Source organism: Cinclus cinclus, chromosome 30 (assembly GCF_963662255.1).
Source record: "Cinclus cinclus chromosome 30, bCinCin1.1, whole genome shotgun sequence".
NCBI classification, from domain to species: Eukaryota; Metazoa; Chordata; class Aves; order Passeriformes; family Cinclidae; genus Cinclus; species Cinclus cinclus.
The window spans coordinates 2294093-2316197 of NC_085075.1; the positions used below are offsets into that span (position 1 = coordinate 2294093).

Here is a 22105-nt window from a genome sequence, read left to right on the forward strand (position 1 = left end):
GTCACAGCAATGTCCCCTCCCGGCTGGCCATGTCCTGCACGTGCCGGTCACGGTGGTCGTGTCACCTCCTCAATGGCCACCCCTTGATGTCCCTCTGTCCCCTCCGAGCTGGCCATGACCTGCACATGGTGGCCATGGTTATGACCCCCTCAGTGACGGCTGTGTCACCCCTTCAATGGCTACCTCTTCCCCTTGATGTCCCTCTGAGGTCCCTGTCCCCTCCAAGCTGGTCCTGTCCTCCCCTTGGTGGCCATGGCCCCCGTGGTGACCCTGTCACCCCTCAGTGGTCATACGCTCCCCTGGGTGGCCACAGCAATGTCCTCTGTGGGGTCCCTGTCCCCTCTGAGCCGGTCACATCCTTCCCTTGACAGCCGCGAACCCCCCTCAGTGTCCCTGTCCCCTCTGTGGCGTCCTGGCTATGGCAGTGCTCCCACGGGGTCCCTGTCCTTTCCATGGTGCCCCCCACAAACGTCCCTGTCCCCTGCATGTCCTGCCCACGGTGTCCTTGTCCCCTCCTTTTTGTCCTCCCCCACACCCCCCCTGTCCCCCCCACCCCTCCCCACCGCCCCCAGCGCTGTCCCCGCCCCAGGTCCTCCCCCACCCCGTCCCGTCCCGTCCCGTCCCCTCCCTCGCGGCTCCCGGAGCGCGGTGCCCGAACCGGCCGGGCGAGGCTTGCGCAAGGCGGGCGCCTCGGGCACGGCCCCCCCGCCCCGCCACGCCCGCCCGGACTTCGGCCCCGCCGCCGCCACCGCCCCGAGGGCCGAGCCCCGCGGACACCCCCGGCTCCGGGGGCGCGGGGTCCCCGCGGGGGTGCCGGGCTCGGTGTCCCCCCCGCGCTGTTCCGTGGGCGCACAGAACCCCCTTTGTGCGCGGGGCCCCCTCCCCTGGCACCGCACAAAGCCGCGATTGTGGCGAGCGGGACTGGGGGGGGGGGGGGGGGAGCCGAGCCCCCCAAACCGGGACCCCCGGGGGCACCGAGGGGTGCGGGGCCACCCCGGACCCGGCAGACGTGACTCAGGCCCCGGCGCGGGGAGGGGGGGGGGGGGGGGGGGGCTGCGGTCAAAGGCGGCTTTGTCCGGCCCGGGACCCCTCCGGGGGCGGCCGCGGAGCTCGGGGCACGCACGGACGGCCCCCCCCCGCCCCGGCCCGGGCTATTTGAGCAACGAAGGGGCTATAAAAAGGTCCCAGCTGCGATGGCAGCCCCGCCGCCCAGGGGATGGGCAAGGGGGGGCCCCGGAACAGGGAGCGCTGCGACCCCCACGAAACACGGGGGGTGTCCTCAGGGTGTTGGGGGGCAGCATCCAGCCGCTCCCCCCGGACCCTCGAGAGCCTCGGGGCAGCTCTGGCGGCTCCGAGGGTCCCACTGGGGGATTGGGCGGCGCGACCCCCGGGTGCACCTGCCCGGGGGAGGGTGGGGGGCGATGCTGGGTCCCCCCCACCCCTCCCGGGCGCCGCGGCGGCGGCGGGACCGGGCGTTATCAGCGCGGGGCCCCGCTGGCAGCTCCGGCACGTCCCCGCTATCAGCCGCGTGCCACCGCGGCCCCCGCCGCCAGGAATAGCACCGGGGGACCCGGGGGGGGGGCACCGGGAGGGGCTCGGAGCGACCTCCTGCCCTCGGCCCCGGCGGCGGCACAAAGGGGGCTGTGTGCGCCGGGCCCCGGCCCCGAACAAAGGGGGCTCTCAGAGACGGGGATTTGGGGGGTGCCGAGCTGGGGACCCTCCCCTCGCTGTCCCCGTGGTGTCCCCGAGCCCCCCGAGATGTCCCTGAGCCCCGCACTGTTCTCTCTCTCTCTCGCCGGGGGATCCGGAGCCCGTGGGTGGCACCCGAGGCGTCGCCGGTGGCACATAGAGCAGGGGACAGACACAGCGAGGGGGTCCCCCGTGTGTGCCCCCCACCCCTGGCACCCCCGGGCACCCCCGGCGTTTCGGGGTGACGCCGGCCCCACCTGCGCGTCCAGCCCTCGGTGTTTTTCCTTTGGGGACTGAAAAACAACTCCCGGGCGGCCGCGGCCCTTCCGGGGTGCCGGGGGTGCGGCGGCGCCGCGCGAGAAGGGCCGGGAACCCTCCGGGGGTCCCCCCTGAAGGGATTCCTCCCCTCCGTCCCCATCGGGGGTCGCGCCCGGGATCCCAAAGGCATCGCCGGGACCCGGCCCCGCAGCCTAAAATTAGCCCGGGCAGCTGCGGGGTCGCAGGTGCCGAGCGCGGGAGGGGGAACCGGGAGTGGGAACGAGCCGGGGAGGGGGCACCGAACCCCAGGATCGACCCCCGGGAAAGGCCACCGAGCGCGGGGCCGACCCCCGAGAGAGACCACCGAGCTCGGGACCGAGTCCCGGAAAGGGGCACCGAGCTCGGGAAGAGCCACGAAGCCCCGGCCCCGCCGGAGCCGCAGTCCCGGGGGGCGTTTCAATGCCACCCCCGGTACCCTCGGAGCCGTGGGGTCCCCTCCGGGACAGCGCGGGGGGATCCCGGGACTCCCCCGCGAGGTAAGCGGCAGCGGGAATTACCGGGATCTGCTCGGGGTCCGGTACCGGCGGAACCGAGACAGCAGCACCGCCGGGACCCCCGAGCGCTCCCACGGCCGCCGCCCATCCCGGGACCCCCGAGCGCTCCGGTGTTTCCCCGTTTCCCCTTTGGCCGATCCCGCGGCGCAGTCCCGGTTCCCCCGTGCGCCGCCGGTGCCGGTGCTCACCTGCCTGCGCGGAGCCGGGCGCGGGGGCTCGGAGCAGCAGCAGCGGCAGCAGCAGCGGCAGCAGCAGCGGCAGCGCCCGGAGCCGCTCCCGGTGCGGCTCCATCGCGGCTCCGTGCGCGGGGCCCCGGTAGCGGCGGAGCGTGCCCGGGAATGCACCTGGCGCGGGGCCGCGGGGCGGGCGGGGCCGGGCCGGGCCGGGCCGGGCGGGGCAGCGCCGGGGACTGCGAGAAGGGGGGAACACCCCGCTTTCCTCCCCGGCCCGCCCCGGGACCCGCCCGCCGCGCCCGGGGCGGGGGAACCGGGACCGTCCGCCCCCACCGGCCCGGGCTCGGCCCCGTCCGGACCCCCCCCCCCGGCCCGCTTCAGCCTCTCCGGCCCTGGAGCAAAGTTCTCCCCTCCGAGACCACCCCCCGCTCCCCCCCCACACAAAAAAAAAAAAAAAAACCGGACGGGAGGTTGGGGGATTGCTGAAGTCCCCAAAAACAGGCGAGGAGTCGAGCTCCCCAAAATACGGAGAGCGGCTCAGGTCCCACGGATCCTCCCCCCTCAAAAACGCCCCGGGGGAACTGGGGACAATCGAAGCCCTCACAAAATACGGGGAGGGGGTCGAGCCCCCCCAAAACACGGGGAGCGGCTCGGGCCCGGCTGCTGCCCCCCCCTCCCAATGCAGCTCCCAGGGTGAAGCCCCTCCCCAGTATCCCCAAAAACGGGGGGGGGAGGGGGGGGGGTGTCTGACCCCATCCCATCTTCTCCCCCCAGTCAGGGCAGCTCCTGGCCCTGGGGAGGATTTGGGGACCCCCAAGCTCCCCCCAGGACAAGGTTTGGGCTCAGGGGAGGGGTCGGGGGCACCCCCAGAACCCAAGGGGGGTTGAGGACACCAAGGCAGCCCCCCCAAAACAAGGGGGCTGAGACCCCCTCCAGTTCCCAAATCCCCCCAAAACCACAGAGCAAGATCAGAGCACCCCAAACTCCCCCCCCGCCAGCAATTCCCCCCAAAAATGGAGCCAGGCTTGGAGCAGCTCCCCCCCCCCCCCCCCCACAATACGGGGGGACCCCCATTTCCCCCCATAACGAGGGGGCTGAGACCCCCCTCCCCCAGTTCCCCCCAAAAAACACGGAGCCAGCTCTGGGCTGATCCTTTATTGACTGCACTGGGGGGTCCCGCACTGGGCCGGGGTCTCCTCACATGGGCTTGGGGGGGGGCCGGGGGGCTGCTCCCTGCAGAGAGAACCAAAATTAGGGGTGCTGGGGGAGGGAGGGCACAGACCCCTGGCACCCCCCCCAGACCCCCCCTCCCAAGGATCCTTTAGGACCCCCCAAAACTCCCTCAGGACTCCCCTGGACTCCTCCCAGGCCCCTGAGGGCCACCCCCCCCAAAAAAAAAAACCCTCCAGGACCCTCCGTAACACCCCTGGAACACCCCCAGACCCCTTGGAGACCCCCACAGAACCCCCTGGGATCCCCCCAGGACACCTGCCAGAATCCCCCAGACCCATGGCGGGGGTGCAGTCCCCCCAGCGCCCACCCCCAAACACCCCCAGACCCACAGAAGGGTGGAACCACAGACCCACAGCAGGATGGAAGGAGGACAAGGGGGGGTGCGGTCACTGTGGGACCCATCCAAGATCCCCCCCAGGAACCCCCGAACACCTCTGGGACCCCTCGGGGACCCCCCCCGGGACCCCCCCGGACTCACGGCGGGGCGGAAGCGGGGCGGGGGGGTCCGGTCCTTGCGGGCCTCGCGGGAGCGGTTCCGAACCACCTTGCTGTGGATGGCGCAGCTGACGCAGTAATGCAGCTTCACGTAGAGCTTGGGGAGCACGTAGGCTGGGGAGGGGGAAACGGGGGTCAGGGACCCCAAAAACACACCCAGAGATTCCAAAACCAGATCCAGGCACCCCCAAAATACCCCAGAGATCCTAAAGACACCCCCAGGGCAGTAATGCAGCTTCACGTAGAGCTTGGGGAGAGGGAAATGGGGGCCAGGGACCCCAAAACCAGCCCCAAAAACACACCAAGAGATCCTAAAAACACCCCGAGACCCCACAAACACCCCCAGGGCAGTAATGCATCTTCACGGACAGCCTGGGGAGCACATAGGCTGGGGAGGGGGAAATGGGGGCCAGGGACATCAAAAACACACCCAGGAGCCCCAAAACCATCCCTGGGACAGAGCGGAGACCCCCAAAACACCCCCAGAGACCCCAAAACCAGCCCCCCGAGACCCTAAAAAACCTCCCAGAACAGCTCTTCAGGAGCACTAGGGGAGGGGGCTGTTTTAGGGGGATTTTTGAGGGGTCAAGAGGAGCCATTCTGGGGTGACAGGGGCTGTTTTTGGGGGGCAGTGGCAGCAGGGTGGGCCGGTTCTGGGGGTCACAGGGTGGGTTAATTGAGGGAATCAGGGCAGGCTGTTTTGGGGTGACAAAGGGGCTGTTTTTGGGGTGACAGTGAACAGAACAAGGTATTTTGGGGCGAGCAAAAGGGACAATTCTGAGGGGACAACGAGGCTGTTTTGGAGGTGACAAAGTGAGCAGGGTCAGATCTTTTGGGGAGTCAAGGGCAGCTTTTATGGGGTTGACAGAGGGGCTATTTTGAGGGTCACAGACTATTTTTGGGGGACAAAGGGGCTTTTTTGGGAGGGACAACGGGGCTCTTTTGGGGGCAAAAACTGGGCTTTTTATGGGGTCAACTGAGCTATTCAGAGGGGTCAAGGGGAGCTATTTTGGGGTTGACAGAGAAGCTATTTCAGGGACAAAAAAGGGGCTGTTTTGGAGGGGACAGGGATGACTTTTTGAGGGGAACAGTGTGGGATATTTGGGACGATTTTTGAAGCGACAAAAAAAAAAAAAACAAACAAACAACCAACCAAACAAACCCTTTTAGGGGCTGACACAGTGACCTAGGCAGGGCCGCACAGAGGGATATTTTTTGGGGTTCCAACCCCCACATCTCCCCAACCAGCCCAAACTCACAGTCGAACACGCTGGCCTCGGAGATGTCCCTGACAGCAGCGGCCTCCACGATGTTCCTGATGACAAATTTCTTGATGGCCTTGTCCTTGGGCACGCAGCGGGCGCAGTTGGTGCAGCGGATGGGCTGCACGTGCCCGCGGCCCTTCTTGGCACGCCCATTGTTCCTCCTCTTCTTGGTCTGTGCCGGCAGAGGGGCGGGAATCAACCCCAGACCCCTCCCACAAGGCTGCCCCCACAACCCCATAAAAATCCAGAGATCCCCATCCTGAAGGTGCCCCCAGCACCACCAAAAAAAAAAAAAAAAAAAAAAAAAAAAAATAGAGATCCTCCGCATAAAGCTGCACCGAGCCCCATAAAAAAACCGTGGAGACCCCACCCCATAGAGCTGCTCCCAGCCCTATAAAACCCCAGAGATCCCCTCCAATAAATCTGCCCCCAGCCCTATAAAATCCCGAGATCCCTCCATAAAGATGCCCCCAGTCCCACAAAAACCCAGAGATCCTGTCCATAAAGCTGTCCCCAACCCCAGAAAAAAAACCGAGATCCTCCCAACCCCATAAAAACCCAGAGATCTTCCCCATAAAGCTGCCCCCAGCCCCACAAAAACCCAGAAATCCCTCCCCATAAAGCTGCCCCCAGCCTCATAAAAACCCTAGAGTACCCAAGGGTCTCGTCTATGACCCCCCCCCAGCCCCACAAGAGCTTTGGGGTCTCCCTGTATCCCTCCCCATCCCATAAAAACCCTGGAGACTCCCGGGATCCTCACACCAAAGGTGTCCCCACCCCATAAAAACCCCGGAGCACCCAAGGGTTCCATCCGCAACCCCCTGGCCCCATAAAGGCCTTGGGGCGTCCCTGTATCTTCCCCAGCCCCATAAGAGCTTTGGGGTTTCCTTCCGCCCCACAAAGACCACATCCACCCCCAAAGTCACCCCCGAAGCATTTCCTGCCTCACACGGACCCTCCCCCCCAGTGTCTCGCCTCGAAACCCCAAAACCCCCCTCAGCATCCCCTGCCCCACACGGACCCCACGTCCCCCTCCGAGATCCCCCAAACCCCTCAGGGCCCCTCCCACGCCCCCCCACCCACCCCCCAAAGGGCCTCTCTCAGCACCCCCTGCCCCATATGGGCCCCACATCCCTTCCCGAGACCCCTCGTGCCCCACCGAGCCCCGTTCGAGCCCCCCAGGGCCTCCCGCGCCCTGCCGGCCACGCCGCGCTCACCATGGCGGCTCTGAGGGAGAACCGGAAGAGGGGTGGCCGCAGCACCGCCGCGCTTATATTCATCCGCTACCTCCGCCCGGAACCGGCTGGGCCGCCGCTCCCGTCCCCGCGGGGACACCCGAGGAGGCTTCACAGCGGCTCCGCCCGAGGCACCGGGGCACGTGGGGCTGGGGGTGGGCGTCGGGAGTTGGGGGGGAATTAACGGGAACGGAGATGGTGTGGGGACTATTTTTCCTGCGGTGGGCGGAGGGATCCGTGCGCTCCCGCGATGTAAGACCTCCCGCGCACTGCGTGTGACGTCACCCGCAAGGCGCGCCCGCCGCGAGGCCTGCTGGGAAATGGAGTCCGGAGGGGGGGATGTCCCCTCCCCCCCACGCGCATCCCCAGGGATGTGGGGGTGTCCCCAACCCCGCGGGTCCCCAAGTCCTGCGTCCCCCCCAAAAAAAACCCAGGAGACCCCAATGTCTTTTTTCCCCTCCCTGTGTCCCCAGTGTCCTGCGTTCCCCAAAACGCCTCCAAGACACTCCCAATGTCCCCCTGCCCCCATCCCTGTGTGTCCCCAGTCCCATCCTGGCGGTCCCCAATGTCATTTGTGTCCCACCAAAAAACCCTAACGGAGACCCCAGTGTCCTTTTCCCCCATTTCTGGATGTCCCCAATGTCCCCTGTCCCTCCCTGGAGGTCCCCAATGCCATTTGTGTCCCCCTAAAACCCCTAAAGAAGACCCCAATGTCCTTTTCCCCCATTTCTGGATGTCCCCAATGTCCTCTGTCCTCTCCTGTTCTTCCCCAATGTCTTTTCCCCCATTCCTGAGTGTCCCCAGTGTCCTTTTCCCCATTTCTGGATGTCCTCAATGTCCCTTGTCCCCTCCTGTGTGTCCCCAGTGTCCCCTGTCCCATCCTGGGGGTCCCCAACGTCACTTGTGTCCCCCCAAAAAACCCTAAAGGAGAGCCCAGTGTCCTTTTCCCCATTTCTGGATGTCCCCACTGCCCCTTGTCCCCTCCTGAGTGTCCCCAATGTCCCCTGTCCCTCCCTGGGGTTCCCCAAATCCCCCCAAATGTGAGGAAAGGGATTTTTGGGGCTCGGGGAGGGGGGGGGGGGCACATTAAATTATTCCTGTTTATTTTTAACCAGAGCCTCAGCCAGTACAGTACAAAACTTACAGTAGATCTCGTTACAACAAATCATTAATTACAATATTTTACAGATACAAAAGCTCCCGGGAAAAGGGGGAATTTTGGGAGGGGGCAAAAAGGGTCAAAAAGCGAGTCCAAAACCTCACAAAAAAGGGCAAAGCCAAAAAAAAAAAAAAAAAAAAAAAGGAGAAAAAAAAAGACAACAGCGAATCCATGAATTCCTAGGGATTTTGGGGAAAAACTGGGGTATTGCACATCCTCATTTGTTCTTCATCTGTCGGGTTTAAAAAATAGATATTTACAGGGATAAAGTCACCTGGAGGTCTTAGAAAATTCCTACAGTTTTGGGTCTGACACTGAAAAAATGGGGGGAAAAAAGGGGGATGGGAACTGGAGAAGAAATGGAAAAGGGGGAGAAAAGAATGGGAAAGAGGGAAATAAAATTGAAAAGGGGAGATAAAAGGGGAGAGGAATATGGAAAAGAGGGAGAATAAAGTGGAAAAAAGGAAAAAAAAATATAAAGGTGAAGAAATGGAACAGGAGGAAAAAAAAGAGGGGGAAGAAAAGGGGAAAAATGGGAAGAGAAGAATGAAAATGGGGGAGAGAATGGAAAAGAGGGAAAAATATGGAGAAGGGGGAAAAATAAAATGGAAAAGGGGGAAAAAGGGAAAAAAGGAGAAAAATGGAAAAAAGAAACAGAAAAGGGGGGGAAAAACCCCAACCCAACCAACCCAAGAGGGGTTGGAAACGGCAGAGATTTGGGTTAAAAAACCCCCTTTTTGGGGTGGAAAGCCCCTGTTTTTGGGTTAGAAAAGCCCCACTTTGGGGTTCAGAACCCTGTTTTGGGTTAAAAGCCCCCTTTTTTGGGTTGGTTCGGGCGCTGGGGGAAGGGGTGGGGGCACCCCCAAAAGGGCGGCTGGGAATGGGGGGGCCCCCTGAGCGCCGTGGAGGAGGGGGAGGAGAAGGGGAAAAAAGGGGGAAAATCCCCCAAAATCCCCCAAATTGAGGGGAGGGGGCAGCGGGCGCTGCTGAGGTGCTCGTGGGTGTCCCCTGCTCGGGGACAGCTTTGGTTTGGCCCCCGCAGGCACCGCGGGGGCGTTTTATGCGTCCTGGGCCGGGGGTGTGGGACCCCCCAAAATGGGGGGAATTGGGGTGGGGGGGACCCCCAAAGCCACGGGCGGAAATGGGGCTGGGGGGACCCCCAGAATCTCGAGGGGACCCCAGAGCCTCAGGGGAAATGGGGCTGGGATCCACGGGTGAGGGGCTGCAGCGAGGGGTGGGGGCTGGGGCTGGGGTCTCCAGAGATGAGGGGAGGGGGCCTGAGGGTCATCAAGGGTGGGGGTCCCCAGTTCCCAGGGGTGGAGTCCCCATGGGTGGGGGTCCCCCAGACCCAAGGGGTGGGAGCCTCAGGGTCCCTGTGGGTGGGGGATTGAGTCGGGGGTCCCCAGAAATGAGGGGTGAGGATCTGGGGTGTGGGGCTGGGGTGACCCCAAGTGGGGAGGGGGCTGCAGCAAGGAGTCCCCCAGCACTGAGGGGTGGGGTTTGGGATTGGGGTCCCCAGAAGAAAGGGATGGAGGTCTGGATGTCCCCATGGGTGTAGGATTGGGGTGGGGGACCCCATGGGTGGGGATCCCACAGTTCTGAGGGGTTGGGGGGATGGGATGGGGGTCCCCATGAGCTGGGGGGGTCCCCCAGCTCCCGAGGGCTTGGGGGTCCCTAAGGATGGGAGGCTGCAGCAAGGGGTCCCCCCCAGATCCGAGGGTCCCCAAAGGCTGAGATTGGGGTCCCCCGAGCTCCTCCCCCTTTGTTAAACCCCAAACCTGGGGGGGCTCCCAGATCTGGGGGTCCCACCCTGATTGTGCTGAGGAAGAGGAGGAGACCCCAGGACCCTCATCCTTCATTGCAGGGGACCCCAGTGGGGTCAGGAGATGGGGGAAAGTCTCCGGGGAGATTTGGGGAAGGATTTGGGATGGGGGTCCCCACGTCCCATTCCGGGGTTCCCCGGTTAAAGCTCGGGATGGGGCAGCTCTCCCCGGGCTGGGGGGGGTTGGGGGGGTCAGGCTGGATTTTGGGGGGTCCCGGGGGGGGTTAGCACCGAATTTTGAGGTTCCTTTAGCCCGGGAATGGGACCGGGCAGTGCCGGGAGCCGGCGGGAGCAGGGCAAGGGGGGGAACAGTCTCCAAAAATCTCTAAAAATTCAAGTGAGACTTTTTTCTTTTTTTTTTTTCTTTTTCTTTTTTTTTTTTTTTTGTTGGGTAAAAAACCCCAAGAATTATCAAAAGAGCAACTCAAAAGCTTAATAAATAACAGGGGGAAGGGAGAAAAAAAGCACAAAAAAAAGTCCTTTCCTATTCAATATTTAAATAACTCCGTTTATAAAAAGGAGGATTAAGGGCTCCCCCTGGGCGGAGCCAGTCGGGTTTTTGGGGTGGGTTTCTGGTTTTTTGGGATTTTTTTTTTCTTGTTTTTTGAATACTTTTTTGTTTTGTTTTTATAGCCAAAGTCAGTGCAAAGGAGTATCAAAAGAAAAACATAAAAACAACACAACAGTTCCATGCCCTAAGGATGGGAGGGGAAAATTGTAGGGGGAAAAAAAGGGGAATTTGAGGTCAAGGGGAGGGATTTTTTTTCCAACCTCACATTTTGTGCTCCTGGCGCACGATGTAGAAGGGAAAACGAGAGGGGAAAATCAGGGAAAAAAGAGAATTTGAGGAAGGGGAGATTTTTTTTCCCCAACCTCATATTTTGAACATGATGTGGGAGTGGAAATGGGAAAGGAAGATCAGGGGGGAAAAAAGGAGAATTCCAGATGGGGAGTATTTGTTTTTCCAGCCTCACATTTTGTGCTCGGCGCGCACAATCTGAAAAAATCGAGGGGAAAAAAGAAGAGAATTTAAGACGGGGGTGTTTTCCAACCTCACATTTTGTGTTTACCGAGCACGACACAGGGGTGGAAAACCGAGGGGAGGAGAAAGGTGAGAATCAAAAAGGCAGGAAGGGGAGGGGACTTTTCCAACCTCAAATCTTGTGCTCGCTGAGCACGATGTGAGAAGGGAAAATCAGGGAAAAAACAGAGAACTCCAGATTGGGTGGGGGGGGGATTTTTTCCGAACCTCACATTTTGTGCTCGGCGCGCACGATCAGGGAAAATCGAAGGGGGAAAAAAAGTGGAATTTGAGACAAGGGGAGTTTTCCAACCTCACATTTTGCGGTTACCGAGCACGACACAGGAGTGGAAAACCGAAGGGAGGAGAAACGAGTTAGAGGCAGGAAGGGGAGGGGACTTTTCCAACCTCAAATCTTGTGCTCGCCGCGCACGATGTGCGAGGAGAACTCGTAGCGGTCCTGGCTGCGGTAGCCGCAGATGTTGCACTCGAAAGGGTCCCTGAAGCCGTGGCAGCCCATGTGGATGGTGAACATGACGTGGTCCAGGAAGAGCACGCGGCAGTGCTCGCAGCAGAACGCCCGGAGCTGCTCGCCCTCCTCGTTGAGCACCCGCAGCGATTCCTTGGGGAAGCAGCGAGCCGCGCCCTCGGGCTCCTCCTTGGGCTCCTCTTTGGCGTAGGCCGGGCTGTGGCGGCTGCTGCCGCCCCCAGCCCGCTCCTCCTGGATGCTCTCGGTGTCCGTGGAATCCTGGCAGCCGTTGGACGGGGAGCCCGCGGTATCGCGGCTGCGGAAAATCACCGGGATCCCCTCGGCGCCGTCCTCCGAGGAATCGCGGCCCCGCGGCAGCTCGAGGCGGGCGGGCAGAGCCTGGATCTGGGTGTAGACCGAGCTGATGACCGGGGTCACCTCGGTGATGCAGTTGGTGGCCAGGCGGAGCGGGCGCAGAGGGTCCCCGGCGCCCAGCAGGGACAGGGGGCCGGCGTAGGGCGGGTCCAGGGGGTGGCCGCGGGCCGGGACCAGCTCCGAGTCCTTCTCGAAACCCGGGCTCACATCGAAGGGCAGCTCCGAGAGGGCGAAACGCATCTGCTTCTCACCTGGGGGAGGGAACAGGGGTTGGGAATCACCGGGAGGGGCTCGGGGAGCGGGGATAACCGGGAATCACCGGGAGGGGTTCGGGGAGCGGGGATAACCGGGAATCACCGAGAGGGGCTCGGGGAGCGGGGATAACCGGGAATCACCGGGAGGGGTTCGGGAAGCGGGGATAACCGGGAATCACCGGGAGGGGCTGGGGGAGTGGGGATAACCGGGAATCACCGAGAGGGGCTCGGGGAGCGGGGATAACCGGGAATCACCGGGAGGGGCTCGGGGAGCGGGGATAACCGGGAATCACCGGGAGGGGCTCGGGGAGCGGGGATAACCGGGAATCACCGGGAGGGGCTGGGGGAGCGGGGATAACCGGGAATCACCGGGAGGGGTTCGGGGAGCGGGGATAACCGGGAATCACCGGGAGGGGCTCGGGGAGCGGGGATAACCGGGAATCACCGAGAGGGGCTGGGGTGGGATGGAGACACCCTTGGGGTACCCCAAAATCACTGAGAGGGGTTGGGACACCCCGAATTTACTGAGCGGGATTGGATAACCCGAAATCACTGAGAGGGGCTGCGGTGGGGACACCCCAAATTCATTGAGTGGGGGTGGGCAGGTTTGGGGTTGGGGGACACCTCCCAGACACCCCAATATCACAGAGAGGGCTCAGAATGGGGGACATGTGGGGTTTGGGGACCCCAAAACCAGACAGAGAGGTTTGGATGGAGCAGAATTGGGGTTTGGGGACACCCAAACACTTCAGTATCACAGACAGGGCTCAGAATGGGGAAAATTTGGAGTTTGGGACACTCCAAAACCAGAGAGAAGGGTCAAGATGGGGCAGATTTGGGGTTTGGGGACACCCCAGTATCACAGGATGGGGGAAAAGTTGGGATTTGGGGACCCCAAAACCAGAGAGAGGGGTTTGGATGGGGCAGGTCCGGGGTTTGGGGACACCCCCAAACAGTTCACTATCACAGGATGGGGAAAATTTGGGGTTTGGTGACCCCAAAACCACAGAGAGGGGTCGGGATGAGGTAGATTTGGGGTTTGAGGACACCCAAATATCACAGGATGGGGAAATTTGGGATCTGGGGACCCCAAAACCAGACAGAGAGCTTGGGATGGGGCAGTTTGGGTTTAGGGTCAGGATCAGCAGGACAAGAAAACCCCAAACCCTGCTGGGGGGGTGGGGGGAGGATCCTGGAGCTCCCCACATCCCATTCCAGGAATTCCTTGGATAAAGTTTGGGATTCAGCAGTTCCCCACCAGGTTTGGGGGAATCCCAGGCTGGTTCACCCCAAATTTTTTGGTCATTTTTCCCAGGAATGGGGCAGAGAGCAGGAGATGAAGGGAGGAAAAAAAAATATCTGAAATTCCATTGGGATTTTTATTGGGGGGGGGTGAAAAAAACAAACACCCCCAAAATGATCAAAATGAACCCCAAAATATTAATAAATAATGGGGGGAGGGAGGTGGGGAAATGCCCCAAAAATTCTATCAAAAGCCAATATTTGAGGAGGGAATTTTGTAATTTTAGGGTTTTCTTTAAATGTGATTTTTTTTTTTTAATTTAAGAGATATTTTTTTTAATTTCAGGATTTTTAAAAATTTGATCTCATTTTTTTGTAATTTAAGGGGTTTTTATTTGTATTTGGGGGGAGGATTTTTTAACTTGAGGGTTTTTTTTTTAATTTGAGAGGGTTTTTTAATTTAAGTGTTTCTTTTACTTCGAGAGATTTTTTTATGAGGGGTATTTTTTTAATATGAGGGAGTCTTATTTGTTTGAGGTTTTTTTGTTAATTTGTGGCTTGTTTTGTTAATTTGAGGGGAGAATTTTTTAATTGGAGGTATTCTTTCATTTGAGGGGGTGTTTTGTTAATTTGAGAGTTTATTTAAGGTGGGGGTTGCTTAATTTGAACAGGAATTTTTAAAATTTAAGGCCTTTATTGAACTTCATTGGTTCTTTTAATTTAAGGGGCTTTTTTGTTAATTTGAGGGGAGATTTTTTTAATTTAAAGGGTTTTTTCTTACTTGAGGGATCATTTTTTTTAAACTGGAGTTTTTTGCTAATTAGAGGGTGAATATTTTTAATTTAAGAGCTTTTTGTTAATTCGAGGGAGAGGCTTTTTCAAATTCAAGGTGCTTTTATTAATTTGAGGAGTTATTTTTTATTTTGAGAGGAGAAATGTTTAACTTGAGGGGGTTTTGTTAATATGAGGGTTCTTTTGTTAATCCAAGGACAGAATTTTTTAATTTGGGAAGTATTTTCCATTTGACTTTTTTTTTAAATTTAAGGTTTTCTTTCTTTTTTTAATTTGAGGAAGGATTTTTTAATTTAAGTGTTTTTTTGCAATTTGAGGGTTTTATTTTTGGTTGATTGATTTTTTTTTCCTTTTTGTTGTTTATTTGAGCCAGTTATTTGTTAATTTGAGGAGGTATTTTGTTAATTTGAGTCTTTTTTGTGTGAGGGATTCACTTCACCACCCCCATCTCCTGCTGGGAAAATTTTTCCACTTTTTCCATTTTTTTTTTTTTCCTAATCCACAAATTTCTGTGATATGGAGAATTTCCCCTTGAATTTTTTGTTGATTTGAGGCTTTTTTTTTACAGATTTTTAAAATTTAAATTGATTTTTTTAAATGTGAGGGGAACTATCTTAAATCAATTCTGAAAAGAGGTACTTTTCTTTTCATTACAATCCACCTTTTTCAATTTAAGCCGCTTTTTTGTTAATTTGAGGCTCATTTTGAGGCCTTTGTGTGGGGATTCCTTTCCCCCTCATCTCCCGCTGGGGGAACTTTCCCACTTTTTCCATCTTTTCCTAATCCACAAATTTCTGTGATTTGGAGAATTTCCCCTTGAATTTTTTGTTGATTTGAGGCTTTTTCGGGGCTATTTTGAACGTGCATTTTTAAACGTGAGGGGAATTTTTTTTAATTAATTAGTATTTTTAAACAAGAAGTACTTTTCTTTTCATTACAATCCACCTTTTTCAATTTAAGCCGCTTTTTTGTTAATTTGAGGCTCATTTTGAGGCCTTTGTGTGGGGATTCCTTTCCCCCTCATCTCCCGCTGGGGGAACTTTCCCACTTTTTCCATCTTTTCCTAATCCACAAATTTCTGTGATTTGGAGAATTTCCCCTTGAATTTTTTGTTGATTTGAGGCTTTTTCGGGGCTATTTTTAACGTGCATTTTTAAACGTGAGGGGAATTTTTTTTAATTAATTAATATTTTTAAACAAGAAGTACTTTTCTTTTCATTACAATCCACCTTTTTCAATTTAAGCCGCTTTTTTGTTAATTTGAGGCTCATTTTGAGGCCTTTGTGTGGGGATTCCTTTCCCCCTCATCTCCCGCTGGGGGAACTTTCCCACTTTTTCCATCTTTTCCTAATCCACAAATTTCTGTGATTTGGAGAATTTCCCCTTGAATTTTTTGTTGATTTGAGGCTTTTTCGGGGCTATTTGTAACGTGCATTTTTAAACGTGAGGGGAATTTTTTTTAATTAATTAGTATTTTTAAACAAGAAGTACTTTTCTTTTCATTACAATCCACCTTTTTCAATTTAAGCCGCTTTTTTGTTAATTTGAGGCTCATTTTGAGGCCTTTGTGTGGGGATTCCTTTCCCGCGCTTCCCCCCCCCCCCATCCCTGAGGCCTCCCCTCATCTCCCGCCGGGAGGAGGAGGTGGAAAGGAAATTTTTTTTTTCTTTCCCCCCCCCAGTCTTTTCCATCTATTTTTTTTTTTTTTCCTTACCCACAAATTTCTGCGGCGTGGATCTTTTCCTCTTGGTGAAGCTCCCTGCCAGTCTCTCGATGAAGGTGGGGCGCTCAGGGTGCAGCAATGCTTCGGGCACCATGTCCAGCTCCCGGATTTCCTCTCCTGAAAAACCGCAAACAAAAGGAAAAAAAAAAAAAAAAAAAAAAAAAAAAAAAAAAAAAAACGGGATGAGCGGGGCGGGACGGGAGCTGCAGGCTGGGAGGGCCCCTGGGAGCGGCTGCCGGAGGCCGAGCTTACCCCGTGAGTGTCCCCGCCGTGCCGGCAGCCGCTCCCGGATCCCTCCTGCTTCCAGCGGGGCCAGCTCCTGCCGCGGTGAGGGAGGGAGAGGAGGCGGCTTCAGGCCTGGGAGCGATTCGCCATTGTCCCCGGGAATGGGTCTGAGATGGGGGAATTACTGCTCGGGGATGAGCTCTGATCTTAAAAATGCTGCTCTGGGATGGTCCCCGAGTCGGGGGATGCCGGTAGGGAATGGTCTCCGATGCCGGAAATCCTGTTCTGAAATGGCCCCTGCGCCCTGGGATGGCCTCTGAGCACGGGAATATCAATCGGGAATGGCTCTGATCCTGAAAATCCTCATCTGGAATGGCCACCGATCCCAAAAATCCTGATCGGGAATGGCTCTGCTCCTAGAAATTCGGATCGGGAATGGCCCCCGATCCCAAAAATCCTGATCGGGAATGGCCCCTGATACCAAAAATCCTGATCGGGAATGGCCCCTGATCCCAAAAATCCTGATCGGGAATGGCCCCTGATCCCAAAAATTCTGATCTGGAATGGCCCCTGATCCCAAAAATTCTGATCTGGAATGGCTCTGATCCCAAAAATCCTGATCGGGAATGGCCCCCGATCCCTAAAATCCTGATCGGGAATGGCCCCTGATCCCAAAAATTCTGATCTGGAATGGCCCCTGATCCTAAAAATTCTGATCTGGAATGGCTCTGATCCTAAAAATCCTGATCGGGAATGGCCCCCGATCCTAAAAATCCTGATCGGGAATGGTCCCTGATCCCAAAAATCCTGATTGGGAATGGCCTCTGAGCATGGGAATAGCGGTGGGGAATGGCTCTGATCCCAAAAATCCTGATCAAGAATGGCTCTGATCCCAAAAATCCTGATCGGGAATGGCCCCTGATCCCAAAAATCCTCATTGGGAAAGGCCCTGGAATGGCCCCTGAGCCAAGGAATCCCAGTCAGGAATGGCTCTGGTCCCAAAAATCCTGCTCTGGAATGGTCCCTGAGCAGGGGAATTCCAATCATGAGTGGCCGCTGATCCTAAAAATCCTGCTCTGGAATATTTCCTGTTCCTGGGGATCGTGCTCTGGAATGGGCCTTGGTCCTGGGAATCCCAATCGGGAATGTTCCCAAAAATCCTGAAAATCCCAGTGGATCCAAGGGGCCCAGGAATGCCCCGATTTTGGCTTTTTCCCAGGAAAACTCTGCCTCCCTGCAGCTCCCGAGCCACAATTCCAACACTGGGGAATCCCAGCTCCTGGAAAAGGCTCCGGGAATTTCTGGGAAGGGGGTTTTTGAGTCAGGGATTTGGGATCTGCCAGGGCACAGCGTGGTGGGAGCATCAACTCACAGCACTGGGATCACATTCCCAACACTTCCCCTCCTTTTCCCATGGATTTGGGATCACATTCCCAACACTTCCCCATCCTTTTCCCATGGATTTGGGATCACAATCCCAACACTTCCCAGCCCTCTTCCATGGATTTGGGATCACAATCCCAACACTTCCCAGCCCTCTTCCATGGATTTGGGATCACAATCCCAACACTTCCCAGCCCTTTTCCATGGATTTGGGATCACATTCCCAAAACTTCCCCATCCTTTTTCCATGGATTTAGGATCACAGTTCCCTCACTCCCAAAATTTCTTCCATGAATTTGGGATCACAATCCCAACACTTCCCAGCCCTTTTCCATGGATTTGGGATCACAATCCCAAAACTTCCCAGCCCTTTTCCCATGGATTTGGGATCACAATCCCAACACTTCCCAGCCCTTTTCCATGGATTTGGGATCACAATCCCAAAACTTCCCAGCCCTTTTCCCGTGGATTTGGGATCACAGTTCCCTCACTCTCAACCTTTTTTCCATGGATTTGGGACTACAATCCCCTCTATTCCCACCCGTTTTTCCATGGAAAAGGATCACAGTCCCATATGGATAAGGGTCACTATCCACAATCCCATTTGTTCCCTCTCCTTTTTCCATGGAAAAGGATCATGATCCCACAACTCCATACCCCTTTTCCATGGATTTGGGAACACAATCCTCTCATTTCCCAACCCTTTTCCCATGGAAAAAGGGTCACGTTCCCAACACTTCCCAGCCTTTTTCCATGGATTTGGAATCCCAGTTCCCTCACTCCCCACCATTTTTCCATTGAAAAGGATCATGATCCCAACCCCACGTGGAAAAGGAAACCAATCCCCTCCCTCCCCATCTTTTCCCATGGCTTTGGGATCATGATCCCACAACTCCCCAGCCCCATTTCTAGGATCCCCCTTCCAGATCCTGGGGGTTTCAGGATCCAGGATTTTTCCCGGATTTCCCATGGGGAGGCTCTGCAGGAAGCTGTGGCAGCGCTCCCTTTGTGCATGGATTTGGGATCACAATTCCCTCATGGAAAAGTGTCACAATTCCCTCACTCCCCTCTTTTTTTTTTTTTTTTTTTGTTTTCCATAGAAAAGTATCACAATCTCCTCATTTTCCATGGAAAAGGATCCCAATCCCAGTAGGAAAAGGATCATGGTCCCACAAGGCAAAGGTTTTCCCAGGATCACAGACCTGTCTGTGTGGGGTTTTCCTGGGGTTTTCCTGGGATTTTCCCAGGATCACAGACCTGTCTGTGTGGGGTTTTCCTGGGATTTTCCCAGGATCACAGACCTGTCTGTGTGGGGTTTTCCTGGGGTTTTCCTGGGATTTTCCCAGGATCACAGACCTGTCTGTGTGGGGTTTTCCTGGGATTTTCCCAGGATCACAGACCTGTTTGTGTGGGGTTTTCCTGGGGTTTTCCTGGGATTTTCCCAGGATCACAGACCTGTCTGTGTGGGGTTTTCCTGGGATTTTCCTGGGATTTTCCCAGGATCACAGACCTGTCTGTGTGGGGTTTTCCTGGGATTTTCCCAGGATCACAGACCTGTCTGTGTGGGGTTTTCCTGGGGTTTTCCTGGGATTTTCCCAGGATCACAGACCTGTCTGTGTGGGGTTTTCCTGGGATTTTCCCAGGATCACAGACCTGTCTGTGTGGGGTTTTCCTGGGATTTTCCCAGGATCACAGACCTGTCTGTGTGGGGTTTTCCTGGGATTTTCCCAGGATCACAGACCTGTCTGTGTGGGGTTTTCCTGGGGTTTTCCTGGGATTTTCCCAGGATCACAGACCTGTTTGTGTGGGGTTTTCCTGGGGTTTTCCTGGGATTTTCCCAGGATCACAGACCTGTCTGTGTGGGGTTTTCCTGGGATTTTCCTGGGATTTTCCCAGGATCACAGACCTGTCTGTGTGGGGTTTTCCTGGGGTTTTCCCAGGATCACAGACCTGTCTGTGTGGGGTTTTCCTGGGATTTTCCCAGGATCACAGACCTGTCTGTGTGGGGTTTTCCTGGGGTTTTCCTGGGATTTTCCCAGGATCACAGACCTGTTTGTGTGGGGTTTTCCTGGGGTTTTCCTGGGATTTTCCCAGGATCACAGACCTGTCTGTGTGGGGTTTTCCTGGGATTTTCCTGGGATTTTCCCAGGATCACAGACCTGTCTGTGTGGGGTTTTCCTGGGATTTTCCCAGGATCACAGACCTGTCTGTGTGGGGTTTTCCTGGGATTTTCCTGGGATTTTCCCAGGATCACAGACCTGTCTGTGTGGGGTTTTCCACAGGGATGCTCCTGAGGAAGCTGAGGCAGCGCTCCCTTTGTCCATGGATTTGGGATCACAATCCCAACCCTCTTTCCACGGAAAAGGGTCATGATCCCAAATGGAAAAGGATCCCAATCCCACGTGGAGAAGGAAACCAATCCCCTCCCTCCCCACTCTTTTCCAATGGATTTGGGATCCCAATCCTTTCACTCCCACCCCATTTCCTGTGCCCGGGGGGTTTGGGATGTGGGATTTCCCGGGATGACAGACCTGTCTGTGCGGGGTTTTCCGTGGGGATGCTCCTGAGGAAGCTGTGGCAGCGCTCCCGGTGCTCCTCCAGGCTGCTCTGCTGCTTGTAGCTGCGCCCGCACGAGCTGCACTTGTAGGGTTTGCCCACGGTCGGGGAGGACACTGGGAACGACACGGACATCGGGATTTGGGGTTTGGGGTTTGGGATTTGGGATATCTCCCAGCACGAGCTGCACTTGTAGGGTTTGCCCACGGTCGGGGAGGACACTGGGAACGACACGGACATCAGGATTTGGGGTTTGGGGTTTGGGATTTGGGATCTGGGATATCTCCCAGCACGAGCTGCACTTGTAGGGTTTGCCCACGGTCGGGGAGGACACTGGGAACGACACGGACATCGGGATTTGGGGTTTGGGGTTTGGGATTTGGGGTTTGGGATTTTGGATCTGGGATATCTCCCAGCACGAGCTGCACTTGTAGGGTTTGCCCACACTCAGGGAGGACACTGGGAACGACACGGACATCGGGATTTGGGATTTGGGGTTTGGGATTTGGGATATCTCCCAGCACGAGCTGCACTTGTAGGGTTTGCCCACGGTCGGGGAGGACACTGGGAACGACACGGACATCGGGATTTGGGGTTTGGGGTTTGGGATTTGGGGTTTGGGATTTTGGATCTGGGATATCTCCCAGCACGAGCTGCACTTGTAGGGTTTGCCCACACTCAGGGAGGACACTGGGAACGACACGGACATCGGGATTTGGGATTTGGGGTTTGGGATTTGGGATATCTCCCAGCACGAGCTGCACTTGTAGGGTTTGCCCACGGTCGGGGAGGACACTGGGAACGACACGGACATCGGGATTTGGGGTTTGGGGTTTGGGATTTGGGATTTTGGGATCTGGGATATCTCCCAGCACGAGCTGCACTTGTAGGGTTTGCCCACGGTCGGGGAGGACACTGGGAACGACACGGACATCGGGATTTGGGATTTGGGGTTTGGGGTTTGGGATATCTCCCAGCACGAGCTGCACTTGTAGGGTTTGCCCACGGTCGGGGAGGACACTGGGAACGACACGGACATCGGGATTTGGATGTGGGGTTTGGGATTTGGGATATCTCCTGGTATGAGCTGCACTTGTAGGGTTTGCCCACTGGGAACAACACAGACAGCAGGATTTGGGATTTTGGATCTGGGATATCTCCCAGCACGAGCTGCACTTGTAGGGTTTACCGACGGTTGGGGAGGATAACGGGAAAAGGACATGGAATTAGGATTTGGAAAACAGGATCTGGGATTTGGGGATATGGGAGAGGGGATATTGGGAGTGGAGGGGAGAATGGGACAGTGGGGGTGGAAAAAGTGGAAGGAATTGGGGAATGTAGGAGGAATTGGTATTGGCACCAGGAATTGGGATCAGGAACTGGGGTCAGGAATTGGGGAACTCCACTGGGAACTCCATTCCAGAAATTTCCCCTGGCCGTGGAAAAACCCAAAGCTGCAGGGTTGGAATTTTCCAGGCTGGGATGAGAAGGAAATCCTGGGGGAATTTTGGCTCCTCTGATTCCTCCCGGAGCCCTTTGATGTGAGTTCCTTAATCCCTGATTTTTTTTTTGGGAAGCAGATGAAAGCCTGGAGCCCCTCCTGGGAATGCTGGGAATGCACAGCCCCTCCCCCGCTGGAATCCATGGAAAATTCGGGATTTCCTCCTCCATCCCCTCCCCAAAAAACCCTGGGATGGGATGGGGAGGGAATTGTCCCAGTTCCTGGACTCTGGAATGAATGATTGCAAGGAGGTGGGAATGGAGCCCAAAAATAAGGGAAAATTCTGGGATTTGGGGAATCTGGGGTCTCCTGAAGGATCCCAGTGAAGGAAAAATTCCTGGAGCAGGAAGAGATCCAGCCTGGGCATGGGACTGGGATCCACAGGGAGCACAGAGCCCAAAGATGAGGGAAAATCCCAGGATTTTGGAAATTTGGGAACTCCTAAAAGACATTAATGAGGGAAAATCCCTGGAGCAGGAGGCAGATCCAGGCTGGGAATGGGACTGGGATATACAGGGAGCTGGGCTTTCCCTTTGGGAAATCTGGGAATTGTCCCCTGCAAAATCTGGGAATTGTCCCCTCCAGGGACAGGGGAGCCCAGGAGGGGAGAGCACTGGGAACACAGAGCTCGGGAAGTGACATTCCATGGGACTGATGGGATAATGGGATAATAGGATAGGA

At 56.3% G+C, this 22105-nt stretch overlaps 3 protein-coding genes across 7 annotated transcripts in view; all 3 read right to left on the reverse strand.

Annotated features, from left to right (window-relative positions):
* Positions 1-47: 47 nt before the first annotated feature.
* LOC134054852 (potassium/sodium hyperpolarization-activated cyclic nucleotide-gated channel 2-like) lies at positions 48-2137 on the reverse strand. The gene is made up of 3 exons (XM_062510846.1): positions 1307-2137; positions 564-1151; positions 48-119 (listed from the first exon to the last, which is right to left on the reverse strand). The coding sequence occupies exons 1-3, from the start codon at positions 2135-2137 to the stop codon at positions 48-50; spliced, it is 1491 nt and encodes a 496-aa protein (XP_062366830.1).
* Positions 2138-3814: 1677 nt separating this feature from the next.
* Positions 3815-6954, reverse strand: RPS26 (ribosomal protein S26). The gene is made up of 4 exons (XM_062511060.1): positions 6885-6954; positions 5662-5839; positions 4386-4516; positions 3815-3907 (listed from the first exon to the last, which is right to left on the reverse strand). The coding sequence occupies exons 1-4, from the start codon at positions 6945-6947 to the stop codon at positions 3872-3874; spliced, it is 408 nt and encodes a 135-aa protein (XP_062367044.1). The 5' UTR covers positions 6948-6954; the 3' UTR covers positions 3815-3871.
* Positions 6911-22105, reverse strand: part of IKZF4 (IKAROS family zinc finger 4) — a 38867-nt gene continuing 23672 nt past the window's right edge. For 2 of the 5 annotated variants that reach the window (XM_062510942.1, XM_062510941.1), the window contains 3 exons: positions 19899-20039; positions 15751-15876; positions 9340-11999 (listed from right to left, as the gene is read on the reverse strand). In XM_062510942.1, coding sequence (XP_062366926.1) covers positions 11314-11999; positions 15751-15876; positions 19899-20039 — 953 coding nt within the window. In that variant the 3' untranslated portion in view covers positions 9340-11313. Of the gene's footprint in view, positions 6955-7084; positions 7216-9339; positions 12000-15750; positions 15877-19898; positions 20040-22105 lie in introns of those variants that run through there. The other 3 variants (XR_009934067.1, XM_062510940.1, XM_062510939.1) reach the window with 3 other exon arrangements.

Excerpts from the sequence above, each read along its gene's own strand:
- LOC134054852 (XM_062510846.1), bottom strand. The coding sequence starts at position 2,137 with ATGCCTTTGGGATCCCGGGCGCGACCCCCGATGGGGACGGAGGGGAGG. Across the intron at positions 1,152-1,306 it reads TCGAGGGTCCGGGGGGAGCG|CCCGGGCCGGGGCGGGGGGG; the intron begins GCTGGATGCTGC and ends TTGCTCAAATAG. Across the intron at positions 120-563 it reads CGGGGACAGCGCTGGGGGCG|GTCATGGCCAGCTCGGAGGG; the intron begins GTGGGGAGGGGT and ends CACCATGTGCAG.
- RPS26 (XM_062511060.1), bottom strand. The coding sequence starts at position 6,947 with ATGAATATAAGCGCGGCGGTGCTGCGGCCACCCCTCTTCCGGTTCTCC. Across the intron at positions 4,517-5,661 it reads CGAGGCCAGCGTGTTCGACT|CCTACGTGCTCCCCAAGCTC; the intron begins GTGAGTTTGGGC and ends CCCCCTCCCCAG. Across the intron at positions 3,908-4,385 it reads CGCCCCGCTTCCGCCCCGCC|GGAGCAGCCCCCCGGCCCCC; the intron begins GTGAGTCCGGGG and ends TTCTCTCTGCAG.